General features: G+C 35.8%; 1 protein-coding gene across 1 annotated transcript in view; it reads left to right on the top strand.

The window, feature by feature from the left end:
- dnah6 (dynein, axonemal, heavy chain 6) overlaps positions 1–14,538 on the top strand; it is a 352,146-nt gene that overhangs the window by 307,548 nt on the left and 30,060 nt on the right. The window contains exons 68-70 of the mRNA XM_073050010.1: positions 476–614; positions 1,105–1,224; positions 9,984–10,105. Of these exons, the coding sequence (XP_072906111.1) occupies positions 476–614; positions 1,105–1,224; positions 9,984–10,105 (381 nt within the window). The remainder of the gene's footprint in view (positions 1–475; positions 615–1,104; positions 1,225–9,983; positions 10,106–14,538) is intronic.

Raw genomic sequence — 14,538 nt, 5'->3', positions numbered from 1 at the left:
TGTTTAAAAAGCTGTTTGTCAGGCAACTGGTAGCCAAGTAGAGCAAGTGGTCCAGACATTCAGTGTTGATGTGTACTCACCCTGGATGGTACAGTAACTGTTGCCAGTACCAACTTCATGTGCTGAGACATAACCTGCATCCAGCAGTCCCTTTCTGCATCTCCTGCTGGATGTAAAGTAAGCTGCAGTGTTCCCTTCTCCAGGTAGGGAAGAGCTATGCAGCCAGACTCAAGGTAGCAGCTTGCTATGTCCAGATGCTCCATTTTCTCTGGCACCTAGATAAACTTGTTTCCTGTCCTTCTCAGTTCTGATGAAAAATCTTTGACCTGAAGTGTTTCTCTTTTTACAGATGCTGCCTGGCTTGTTGAATATTTCCAGCATTTTCTGCTTTTATTTAAATTTTCATCATCTGTAGTTTGTTTTAGACTTACATTGTTAGATAGACTACCTGACATGAAAGTCTGATGTATTGTAGGAAAGGAAGAAGTTCGGTCCATTGGGTTGGAACATCTGTTATGAGTTCAGTGATAGTGATCGTGAATGTGCTCTCCTCAATTTAAACCTCTATTGTCAAGGAGGAAGAGTACCATGGGATGCTCTTGTTTATATTACTGGTAAGCTACTGAATGTTTCTGTTATCACTAATTTCATCAATAGTTTGTGAATATGAGACTAAGTATTTTCATTCATATAGAGTTTATCAACTGTCTTCTGTGATAGAAAAACAAACAAAAAATTGTTAAAAATATCTAGTAGCAACTATGGAGGCAGAAATCAATTATTGTTGCATTACAAAGTAGCCCATCATCAGAACTTGTTTAAGGTTCTGATGAGACGGCTTCAACTTGAGATGTTAATTCTGTTTCACACATCAGAGATGCCTCTTGACCAGAATGTTTTCCAGATTTTCTGTTTTTATTTTTGATTTAGAATTTTACATTAATTTGCATGACCACATGAATTATGCAATAAGATATTTTTTTTTGCATCCAGAATATTCATGCATGGTAGAAGATAATTGACCATGTAGAAGAGTTATTTTGTTTTTAATTTGCATGAAAGTTCTAACATCTAATGTCTAATTGCTTTAATTCCCCTATTTAGGTGAGATCACTTATGGAGGTCGAGTTACAGATGCTTGGGACCAACGCTGCCTGCGTACCATCTTAAAGCGATTCTTCTCACCCAATATTTTAGTAGCTGACTATAAGTATTCATTATCAGGCAAGTGAACATTTAGAACCAATAATGTATCTATAGAAATTATAATAACTTTATTATTTATTTTACATTATTTTAGATTAAATTATGGTGATGGAGGCCAATCATGTCAGCCACAGGAAATCTTTGCAAGGGTTCCTCAGGGTAATGTCCTATAGCTGACTATCATCAGCTGCCTCATTAAATACTTTCATTGAAAGGCCAGAAGTAGGAATATTCGCTGATGATTCCACAATGTTCAGCACAGTTTTTGAATCCTCTGATAATGAAGCAACCACAATCAGTTGCAGCATAACCTGGACAATCTCCAAGCTTAAGTTGGCTTGTATCAAGTAATATTGGCATCACACAACTGTCATGCAATGACAATGTCCAAAAACGGAAAATTGAGCCTTTGATTTTCAAAAATATTATCAACACTGAATTTCCATTGTCACTATCTTGGAGGGGTTACCATTTACTAGAAAGTTAACTGGCATCAACTAGCTCTCCAAAGCGTGTCTGCCATCTCAAGTCAGGAGTGGAATGTTCTGCACTTGCCTGAATTACTTCATCTTTAAAAACCCTCAAGAAGCTTGACACTATGCAGGACATAGAACCCGCTTGGTAGGCACCCCATCTGAAACCTTTCACTCACTCAACCACTAACACACAGTGGCAGCTGTTTGTTGCATTTTCAGAATACACTGTAGTAACTAATAACACTTCCTAGTCAGCATCTGCCAAACACCCAACGTCTAGTGCCTAGTAGGACACAGGCAGCAATTGCATGAGAACACAAGCACCTGGAAATGCCCTTCAAGCGACACACTATCCTGACTTGGAAAAATAACATTTTTCCTTTATTGTCACTGGATAAACATTCTAAAATTCCCTCCCTGCAGTAATGTGACTGTTATAATTCACAAAGGCAGCTTACCACCACCTTCTCAAGGATGATTAGGAATGGACAATTGAAATGCAGATTCAACCTGCAATGTCTGTGTCCCTTAATGAAAAAATTGTGTTGTTATCAACTTGACCATAAGTTGTGCATTTTTGATATCATAAATATATTAATTTAAAAACTGAACTGTATCTCTTGAGATTTCAGTAGTAGTAGTGCATAGGAAAATAACTGAATGCTGAACTCACAATATAATTGTTCCTCGTAAACATTTTCCATCAATATAATGGAGCATAAATTCTGATACTGTGGATCTAGCAGCAGAAATATAATGAAGGAACCCAGAATTCGTCAAAATCCATTATCTAAGCTGAACAACTGGGTCTAAAGAAGGGGTAAAACCATTCTTCCAAATGAATCCAACATTTATTTTGGACCTCAAAAACCCTTGAAATTGACAAAAAATTGATTATGGTTTAACAGATTGCTAAGAAATATAAAATGATTCTTCCTTCACTTTGTTATGTGTAACAAACCAGCATCAATTTTCTTTTTCATTTCTAGCCACACTACAGTGTGGATGTACTGCATCTAATAGATTTTCCAGGGTCTCATTTGAACGCTTCACAAAACAGTACAACTCCCTTCCCTTGTGACTACTAAAGTACAATAACATCTTTACTTTCATGAGACCTAATGTATTTGTTAACTTATTTCTTGCCTAATCAACATTCTTTAAGAAGTTACTTGCCTGGAAATCCAATTGCTCTGACAGTGTCACCCACTCCAATGTGTATTTGAACTGCTTTGCTTGTTGTCTCTTGGCACATGTCTATGTGTCACCATATTATGTCAAGCATTCAGTATTCAAAATCACAGTATCATAGAACATAGAATATAGAAATTTACAGCACATTACAGTCCCTTCAGCCCACAATGTTGTGCCAACTATGTAACCTATTCTAGAGATTGCCTAGAATTTCCCTAGCGCACAGCCCTCTATTTTTCTAAGCAATTCTGGCACTTAGCAATTGAGCAATATGTCATTTAGCAGTTCTGGCACTACAGTGTATCACAGTACTTTTCACTCCTAAGAAGCTTGAAAATAATCAACAATTCAAACATACAAGGATATTTTATCAAATAAGAGTATACTGAGGGGTAATATTCTTCCTGCAGCTTACTTCCACAGAGGCAATCACCTTCAGAGAAGGTACATCTTAAACATTGTAACAACAGAGGGAGACTCCACCTACTGTCTAGTGGAGTGACACACAGTTCATGTGGCTGCAACTAATTCTTCCTTTTCCCTAGTTTAAACTTTGAATTTTTAACTTCTATTTGTCGGATCTTAGAGGGGAATAGTTGTTATTATGTCACCATCTTTAAGAAGTGGAAAGCAGCTTCCTGAATCCAGCAATGGAAAGGGGAAAAAAATCAGCGTATGCCGGCTTGGACGGAGCGTCTAGAATGTTCACTGATGGTTCTCGACAGGAAAATAGACAACAACACGGTAAAACTTGATGCTACCTCATCTGAGATGAAGTCATTACGAGAGTTTTCAATTGGTGCAGGAAAATATTATTTTCCTGAATTCTGAACTTAAAGAGACGAAGCGTCAAATAGTGGATATTTCAGACCGCTTGGAAAAGTCTCAGCACAAGATTATTGATTTGGAAACAAGATCTCATCAGCATAATATCCAAGTTGTTGGACTGAAGGAAGGATCTGAGAGTGGGGATTTGTTGGACTATTTTGCTAACTTGTTTCAATCTCTGTTTCCGGATATTTTACCTCAACCTCCCGATATCAAAAGAGTAGATAGAATTTTCACTTCGAAATCTCGGAACCCAGATAAACCAAGGTCAGTTTTGGTCTGCTTCCTTCGTTTCAAAGTTAAAGACCAAATCATAAAATATGCAAGGAAACAGAGTTTTTAAATTTAAGGGTTCCAAGATTCGTTTTTATGAAGATTATCCACGGGAAGTTATGGACCTGTGGTCTAAATTCGTTCCAACCATGAAGATAGCCTATGATAAGGGGTTATTCCCATCACTTCAATATCCAGCCCGATTAAAATTGTTTCCCAAAGATTTGACTCCATGCGTTTTTCTGGACCCCAAAGAGGCACTGGACTATGTTAACTGTATTTCGCTTGTAGCCGAGGTTTGAATGGTTTTAGGTCTGCTGAATAATTTTTATTTTAGAAAGATGATAAGCTTTGAAGATTTCTGATTTGCTTAAGATGTCCTTTGATCGATCAACCATTTAAAGAAGATGTGAACATTTTGATGTGAATGATGAACGACTTTTCCAAAATCTGTTTGGTTACTGAGTGAATTAACACAACGGACAGATTGTTTGACTATTTCTTTTTATCCTCCTTTTTTTCCATTAATTAAGTGATAGTTTTCATAGTTCATAAGGACTTTTTCTTATATATATATAGATAGATAGTTGGGAGTGCTTAGTAGATAGATACTTAGTTTTTTTTTTCTAAAAACAGTTTTTCATTGGGGGCGCAAGTTAAATGGAAAATGGTGCTGATTTTACTTCATCAGAGATTACATAGGCATTTTTCTCTTTGTTTAATTTTATTGTTTTGGCATTTTTGGAGATTGTTTCTGCGTTCTCCAGCTTGTTTTTTAAGGATTAAGTATGAACATTTTTATCTCTGAACTTTTATGCTGGATATAGGAAGCCAGATGTTGTAGAGCAATACTGCACAGTACAAGCCCTTTGGCCCATGATGTTCCGCTCACCTTTCAATCTTCTCCATGATCAATCTAATGCTTCCGTCCTGTAGAGAATTCCATTCGTCTTTCATTATGAGCCTATCTAGGAGTCTCTCAAAAGTCCTTACTGTGTCTGCCTCTATGACTACCCATAGCAGATCTTTCCATGTACCCACTGGTCTATGACTGAAAAAAAAATCTCTGAGATCCCTATACCTTCCTCTAATCACCGTGAAATTGTGCCCTCTTGTATTAGCCATTTCTGCTGGGAATCCATTCCATGTTTTAATGATTATTCAGCCTCACCAGTGTCCATTGTTCCTGAACAATAATACTCTGTAAATCAATGGAAGACGTCAAAGTAAATTGATATTTAAATTGCATATATATTAGTTAGAAGCAAGGCCTGTAAGTGGGCAGAAGAACCAGTTAACATGACTTGATATGGTGGTGTGTTGTTCTGTAGTGTTTGGCTTTTTAGATTTAGCAAAACATTTTTTTTCCTCTGCAGGGCTTTTCTATTTTAGGGCCGTATGGTTTTTTTTGTAACTGTGGGGGAGGAATTAAGGAAAGCTTTTAAAATCACTATTATAAAATGGGCAGCTCATGGAGTCTCTCTCTTTTTTACTCTATGGGAACGCATTTTGGCTTTTTTTTGCTGAATTTCGGGCTTATCGGGGTGGTGGGAGGATTGGGGTTAGTTGTGAGTTATAGGATTAACTGCAGGATTAAGTTTAGTTTTCTTTTTTGTATTTTTCCCATTACGGAGTTCCGGAACATGCATGTTTTGTATATGGTTATAGTTATTACCGCCAGTTTTGATTAGCCCACGCTGGTATATGTGTATTAATGTGTTAAATAAAATATATTTTTTGATGGTGACTAAACAGATAAATGTTGTAATTTGGAACGTACATGGTTGGAATCATCCTATTAAGCAAAAGAAGACTTTTAAAATCATTAATCGATTCCAACCCCATATAATTTTTGCTCAAAAAACGCATATCAAAATGGGCAATCAAAATATATTTTTTTAAATGTGGAAGGGCCTTCAATTTCACACTACTTGTCAAAATAAAACAAAGGGAGTTTCTATTTTTATTAAATCTAATATTTTATTCATCCAAGAAGACATTGTGTCAGATATTAATGGTAGATTTGTAATAATTTGTAATAGAAAAATTGTTCTGGTTAATCTATATGGACCTAATATAGATGATCCTTCTTTCTTTTAAAAAATGAATTTGCTTTATTGCCAGATTTAAATGAATATATGTTATTAATGGGTAGTGATTTCAACTGTTGTTTAAATCCTTTGATTGACAAGAGTTCAACCAATCAGCAGCTTCCGAGTTGTTCTGCATCACTTATTAACTCTTTTTTTTAATTGATTTTGGCCTGGTTTAAATTTGGAGACATTTACATCCTAATGATAGAGATTATTTTTTTTCACATGTTCACAAAAAATATTCAAGAATCGATTATTTTATACTGATCCCCGATTTTTGTCCAAAGTCCAGAAATGTGAATATGATGCTATAGTTGTCTCAGATCATACGCCTTTAAGCTTAGCTTTTGAATTGAATGATGTCGCTTTTGAAGTGAATGATGTCATTATTGCAAATTTGCCTTGGCGTTTTCCAGAAAATTTATTACAAAGTTCGGACTTTTGTCAAATTTATTGAGACTCAGATAAAAGATCTTTTTCTTTTTAATAATATGGGAGATCTGTTGAAATTTATTATATGGGATACATTTAAAGCATATTTGCGTGGTCAGATAATTTCCTGTTTAGCTAAGCTTAAGAAACCGACAAAAATAGATTTAGATAAGATTTCCAAACAAATTAAAGACTTGGATAATATTTATGCAATCTCTGCTAACATTGGTTTATTCAAACAATGAGTTGAACTCCAATCACAATTTAATTTATTATTAACTTATCCTATTGAAAGAAATTTGCTTAAATTGTAAAGTCAATTTTATGTGGAGATAAAAATAATAAGCTATTAGCATCTCAATTAAAAGCAGCTAGAGCTAAAAGACAAATTTTAAAAATTTGTAAGGGAGATGGTAGTTTAGCATGTAATTTTGAAGATATTAATATCGAAAAATTGCTTTCTTCATATATGTTGGAAATGCTTAAAGATTCTTTTTTGATAGGAGGGTTACCTCCCACATTTTATGAAGCTTCTATTTCTTTAATCCTTAAAAAAGATAAAGACTCTACTGACTGTGCTTCATATAGACCGATTTCATTATTAAAATAGGATGCTAAAATTCTTTCAAAAATAATGGCTAATTGGCTAGAGAATTTACTAGCTAAAATTATCTCTCAAGACCAAACACGTTTTGTAAAAGGCCGTTATTCCTTCTCTAATGTTATATATTCATCCTTTTCTAAGTCTCCCCAATGTGTTGTCTCTCTCGATGCTGAAAAGGCATTTGACAGAGTTGAATGGAAATACTTATTTAATGGTTTAATACTTATTTAATGACATTCCTTTCAGAGGTATGGACTCATTTAAATATTTAGGTATTATTATTACTAAAAATTATAAAGACCTTTATAAAGCTAATTTGGTTCCTTTAGTAGATTATATGAAGCAATTATTTTGTAGATGGAATCCACTTACACTTTCGTTAGCCGGCCAAATTCATGCAGTTAAAATGATGATTTTACCAAAATTTTTATATGTATTTCAAAATATCCCTATTTTTTTAACTAAGAAGTTTTTTGATCAGGTTGACTCCTTTATTTCATCTTTTGTTTGGAATAATAAAAGACCAAGAATTGATAAATATCATTTACAAAAATTTAAAAAAGTTGGAGGTCTTGCTTTGCCTAATTTAAGAATGTAGTATTAGGCTGTTAATATACGTTATATGTGTTTTTGGTTATATTGGGATGATAGAAATGAACAACCACCTTGGGCTGATCTGGAAATGAATGCTCTGAAACAGTTTAACTTAACCTCATTATTAGGATCTTCTCTTCCTGTACAACTGACCAAAATTACTAATTTAATTTTATACCCTGTGATGAAACAGTCATTAAGAATTTGGTTCCAGTTTCATAATTTTTTTAATTTCAAAAATTTTAAACTTTTTAGTTTAATTTATCAAAATTATTTATTTAAACCTTCATTAAGTGATCCTACCTTTCTTCTTTGGAGGAATAAAGGAGTTTATTCCTTCATGGATCTGTTCCAAGATGGCCGATTGATGTCTTTTGAGAAATTAGTAACTAAATACTCTCTCTCGTATTCACATTTCCTGCAGTATCTTCAGGTCAGACACTTCTTACAAGAATATTTAAGTAATTTTCCATATATACAGGATTCTGACCTGTTAGATATTATTTTAAAAATGAATCCTTCAGTAAAGGGTTTTATTGGGAAAATTTATAATTTATTGTTACAACAGCACAATTATCCTTCACTTAAGATTAAGCAAGATTGGGAGAGAGAGTTTATCGTGACCTTGATAACAGAAGATTGGTTGCGGATTTTGAAGTTGGTTAACGCTTCTTCGATCTGTGCCAGTCACTCTTTAATTCAATTTAAAATTGTACATCGTTACTATTTGACAAAGGAGAGACTGTCTAAAATGTTTCCTAAAGTTGATAATCAGTGTGATAGTTGTAAAACCTAGACAGCCACATTGACACATATGTTTTGGTTGTGTTCTGTATTGAAACATTTTTGGAAGTCTATTTTCTCTACAATTTCTGAAGTTTTAAAAATTAATTTACAACCTAATAAATCAACAGTTTTATTTGGTATAATCCCTCAATATATTCATAGTATTTCTCCATCAGACCAACATGTAATTGCATTTGTTACATTATTGGCCAGAAGGGCTATTTTGTTGAAAGGGAAAGATGCTTCTGCTCCTACTTTGATACAATGGTTCTCTCAGGTGATGTTATGTCTTAGTTTGGAGAAAATCAGAAGTCGAACTTTTGATCCTCGATTTGATTTTGAGAAAAGGGTGGGGGGGAGGGGTTCATTTGCCCTCTACTATCTTCTGATTTGATTTAATTAATATGGTTTCCTTTGGATTTTTCTTTAAATGGATTTGAGTTGAAGGATTGATGTTTTTCTTTTATGGAAGCTTGTATGATGTATAGCTCTGGGGTTGTGCTCCCAATGGTTTTTTTCAGTTAGTAGGGTTTTTTTTCTTAGTTAGTCAGGGTTCGTTTTTTTCCTTTTTTTCTTTCAAAAGATATTCTTAACACTTTATTTTTTCTTCTTCTTATTGATATGTTGCTTAGCTTTGTTAATAAGTTATTTGCTAATTTAATTCTTCATTGTACATAATGACATTAACAATGTATCTTTTTTTGTTGATCTTCAATAATAATTAAAAAATAAAACAACAGAGAATGCTTTTGGTCACTAATCTTACTCTTGTAGAGACCTCATATAGCAATGACAATCACTTTTACATATAGCACAAATATCATACTAGTTAAGCATGGTGGATTTCCTTTTCTAAAGGATATTAGTAAAGATGGTGGATTTTTATGACAGTCCATAGTACATGGTAACAATACAAGCCATCAGATGAAAGAAATGGACTGAACATCTTTTTCAAAATATTCTTTTGGTGAATGTAGAAACTGTGGCAGAATAAAGGTTATTATGTGTTTTATGAAGTGTAAGTGAGTTTTCATAGCTTATAAGGCCATAATTACTTAGTAATTGCTTGACCACTTTTCTATATAGTCTGTGATTCTTCAGTTATTTCAAAACATAATGGATATTGAGACTGTTTTGCTTGTCTTTTTATAATCTTGTTCATAACTTTCTATCCAAATTTTATGAATTTTTTTTTCATTTCACATTAAAAACTTAATTACAGATTGTGTCATCTTGATTATGTCACTTGATTATGCTGGAGGTTCTTTTGAATTTAAGGTGAAAAATAGGAAAAATCCATATCAGAATGTATCTATATCTTTGTAGGCACATATCAGCATTGTGCAAACTCCTGAATAGTGTTTACATTGCTTCGTCATTGGAGAAATTCTGAAGCATCTCAGTATTTTACCAGTATACAATAATAATCTCAGTCACTTGTAGCTGTAGAACTATCTGTTTTCACAGAATACAATTCTTCAAATTTCTGTCTTTCAGGAATTTACTACAGTCCTGATGTAGACAGCTTGCTGGCACTGAAAGAGTACGTTGAAGGCCTTCCCTTTATTGATGAACCAGAAATATTTGGAATGCATGAAAATGCTAATTTAGCTTTCCAGGTTTGTATTAAGTAAAACCATAAGACATAGGAGCAGAATTAAGTCATCTGGCCCATCGATTCTGCTTCACCATTCAGTCATGGCTGGTTTATACTCTATCTCAACCCCATTCTCCTGCCTACTCCCTGTAATTTTTGACACACTTACTAATCAAGAACCCATCAATCTCTGGTTTAGATATACCAATGACTTGTCTTCCACAACCGTCTGTGGCAATGAATTCCACAGATTCACTAGCCTCTGGCTAAGGGAATTCCTCATCTCCGTTCTAAAGGGATGTCCATCCACTCTGAGACCATATCATTTGGTCCTAGACTCTCCCACTATAGGAAATGTCCTCTCCATGTCTATCTAAGTCTTTCAATATTCCATAGATTTCAATGAGATGCCCCCTTCATTGTTCTAAATTCCAGTGAATAAAGACCCAGAACCATCAAAAGCTCCTCATATGTTAACCCTTTCATACACAGGATCATTCTCATGAACCTCTTCTGGATCCCCTTCAATACAAGCTCATCTTTTAGATAAACAGCCCAAAACTGCTTGCAGTACTCCACATGTGGTCTGACCAATGCCTTATAAAACACAGCATTACATTCTAGCTTTTATATTTTAGTCCTCTCAAAATTAATGCTAATATTGTATTTGTCTAACTTACTACTGTCTCAAGTAGTAAATTAACCTTTAAAAAATCTTGCACTAGGACTACCAACTCCCTTTGCACCTTTTATACCTGAATACTCTCCCCATTTAGAAAATAATCTATGCCTTTATTCCTTCTTCCAAAGTGCATAGCCATATGTTTTCCAACATTGTATTCCATCTGCCACTTCTTTGCCCATTTCCCTAATCTGTCCAAGCCTCCTGCAGACTTCCTGTTTACTCAACACTTCCTGGCCCTCCACTTATGCTTGTATCCACCACAAGTTTGGTCACAATCCAACAATTCCATCATCCATATCCTTAACATATAACATAGCGGATCCAACACTCACCACTGTGGAACACCAGTAGTCACCGCCAGCCAGCTAGTAAAGGCCCCTTTTATTCCCACTTTTTGCCTTCTGCTAGTTAGCCAATCTTCTGTATAATAAAATAATCTCAGTATTATTTCATATTGTAAAATAAACATGAAATGATAAAAGGGCAGCACCAGTCAAAATAATGTGCTGCTACCCATTCATAAGGCAGTTATTCTATCTACTATTGCATAGTGTCACTTTAATTGGGAGCCATCAACAACATAGATACAGAAAGGTGTCAGGAAAGGGTAGTCACATCATGAAGGACCCCACTCACTTTGCTCATGGGCTCCTTATCCCACTTCCATCAGGGAGGAGGCTACGTAGCATCCACACCAGGAGCACCAGACTCAAAAATAGTTACTTTCCCCAAGCAGTAAGGCTGATCGGTACTTTTATCCACTAACCCCACACCCTCCCCCATTTCCTACCACCACTACTTTATCAATTCCTGTCAGAGTCACCTCATGCATAGACATTCCTATGCCTAGTAGCACATTATGGACATGCAATCAATCTATGTATATAATCTATCTTACAGATATATGTTAGCTGTATCAGATCCAAAGTAGCAATTATTTTATTCTCCTTTACACATGTATACTAGAAATGACATTAGACAATTTTGAATAAGCCACTATCTTAAATGACTGTAGTCCTTCTGGTGGTGGTATAACATGGTATGATGTGAGGCTTTATTGCATGAGGTGAAACAGAATACTATACACTATAATTGTAGAAATGAGTGTAAAGTATATGAAGTTTTGATATTTTTTCTAAGGATTTATAATTATAAACAGATAATAAATAAATAAATAAATAAATAAAATAATTATAATTATACATAAATTATAAATAATTATAATAAAGAAGGGTAGGAAGAGGAAGGAAGTAGTAATAGGGGACTCGATAGTTAGGGGGTCAGATAGGCCATTCTGTGGACGTGATCAGGTGACCCGGATGGTAGTTTGCCTCCCTGGTGCCAGGGTTTGGGATGTTTCTGATCACGTCCAAGATATCCTGAAGTGGGAGGGTGGGGAGCCAGAGGTCGTGATACATATAGGTGCCAATGGCATAGGTAGGAAAAGGGAAGAGGTCCTGAAAGGAGAATATAGGGAGTTAGGAAGGCAGTTGAGAAGAAGGACCACAAAGGTAGTAATCTCAGGATTACTGCCTGTGCCACATGACAGTGACAGTAGGAATGAAATGAGGTGGAGGATAAATGTGTGGCTGAGGGATTGGAGCATGGGGCAGGGATTCAAGTTTCTGGATCATTGGGACCTCTTTTGGGGCAGGTGTGACCTGTAAAAAAAAAAGGACGGGTTACACTTGAATCCTAGGGGGACCAATATCCTGGCGGGGAGATTTGCTAAGGCTACTGGGGAGACTTTAAACTAGAATGGTTGGGGTGTGGGAATCAATTTGAAGAGACTAGGGGAGAGGAGGTTAGTTCACAAATAGAGAAAGCTAGTAGACAGTGTGTGAGGGAGGATAGGCAGGTGATAGAGAGGGGGAGCGCTCAGACCGAAGATGTAGGGGAGAAGGAAGAAAAAGATAATAAAGTTGATCACATCATTAGGGATAAACAGAGAGGAAGAGGTGGAGAGTTTCTTAAATGCATCTATTTTAATGCTAGGAGCATTGTAAGAAAGGTGGATGAGTTTAGAGCATGGATTGATACCTGGAAATATGATATTTTAGCTATTAGTGAAACATGGTTGCAGGAGGGGTGTGATTGGCAACTAGATATTCCTGGATTTTGTTGCTTCAGGTGTGATAGAATCGGGGGGGGGGGCAAGAAGAGGAGGTGTTGCATTGCTTGTCCGAGAAAATACTACAGCAGGATAGATTAGAGGGCTCATCTAGGGAGACTATTTGGGTGGAATTGAGGAATGGGAAAGGTGTAGTAACACTTATAGGGATGTATTATAGACCACCTAATGGGGAGCGAGAATTGAAGGAGCAAATTTGCAAGGAGATAGCAAATATTTGTAGTAAGCACAAGGTTGTGATTGTGGGAGATTTTAATTTTCCACACATAGACTGGGAATCCCATTCTGTAAAAGGGCTGGATGGTTTGGAGTTTGTAAAATGTGTGCAGGGTAGTTTTTTGCAGCAATACATAGAGGTACTGACTAGAGAAGGGGCAGTGTTGGATCTCCTGTTAGGGAATAAGATAGGTCAGGTGATGGACGTATGTGTTGGGGAGCACTTTGGGTCCAGTGATCACAATGCCATTAGTTTCAATATAATTATGGAGAAGGATAGGACTGGACCCAGGGTTGAGATTTTTGATTGGAAAAAGGCTAACTTTGAGGAGATGCGTAAGGATTTAGAAGGAGTGGATTGGGACAATTTGCTTTATGGGAAGGATGTAATAGAGAAATGGAGGTCATTTAAAGGTGAAATTTTGAGGGTACAGAATCTTTATGTTCCTGTTAGGTTGAAAGGAAAGGTTAAAAGTTTGAGAGCACCATGGTTTTCAAGGGATATTGGAAACTTGGTTCGGAAAAAGAGGGAGATCTAAAATAAATATAGGCAGCATGGAGTAAATGAGGAATATAAAGAATGTAAAAAGAATCTTAAGAAAGAAATTAGAAAAGCTAAGATATGAGGTTGCTTTGGCAAGTAAGGTGAAAATAAATCAGAAGGGTTTCTACAGTTATATTAATAGCAAAAGGATATTGAGGGATAAAATTGGTCCCTTAGAGAATCAGAGTGGACAGCTATGTGTGGAGCCAAAAGAGATGGGGGAGATTTTGAACAATTTCTTTTCTTCGGTATTCACTAAGGAGAAGGATATTGAATTGTGTAAGGTAAGGGAAACAAGTAGGGAAGTTCTGGAAACTATGACAATTAAAGAGGAGGAAGTACTGGCCCTTTTAAGGAATATAAAAGTGGATAAATCTCCAGGTCCTGACAGGATTCCCTAGGACCTTGAGGGAAGTTGGTGTAGAAATAGCAGGGGCTCTGACAGAAATGTTTCAAATGTCATTAGAAACGGGGATGGTGCTGGAGGACTGGCGTATTGTTCATGTGGTTCCATTGTTGAAAAAGGGTTCTAAGAGTAAACCTAGCAATTATAGGCCTGTCAGTTTAACATCAGTGGTGGGTAAATTAATGGAAATTATTCTTAGAGATGGTGTATATATAATTATCTGGATAGACAGGGTCTGTTAGGAATAGTCTGCATGGATTTGTGCGTGGAAGGTCATGTTTGACAAATCTTATTGAATTTTTTGAAGAGGTTATGAGGAAAGTTGACGAGGGTAAAGCAGTGGATGTTGCCTATATGGACTTCAGTAAGGCCTTTGACAAGGTTCCGCATGGAAGGTTAGTTAGGAAGGTTCAATTGTTAGGTATTAATATTGAAGTAGTAAAATGGGTTCAACAGTGGCTAGATGGGAGATG

The sequence above is a fragment of the Hemitrygon akajei genome, chromosome 6 (assembly GCF_048418815.1).
Source record: "Hemitrygon akajei chromosome 6, sHemAka1.3, whole genome shotgun sequence".
NCBI classification, from domain to species: Eukaryota; Metazoa; Chordata; class Chondrichthyes; order Myliobatiformes; family Dasyatidae; genus Hemitrygon; species Hemitrygon akajei.
This window is presented reverse-complemented; position numbering and strand designations above follow the sequence as displayed.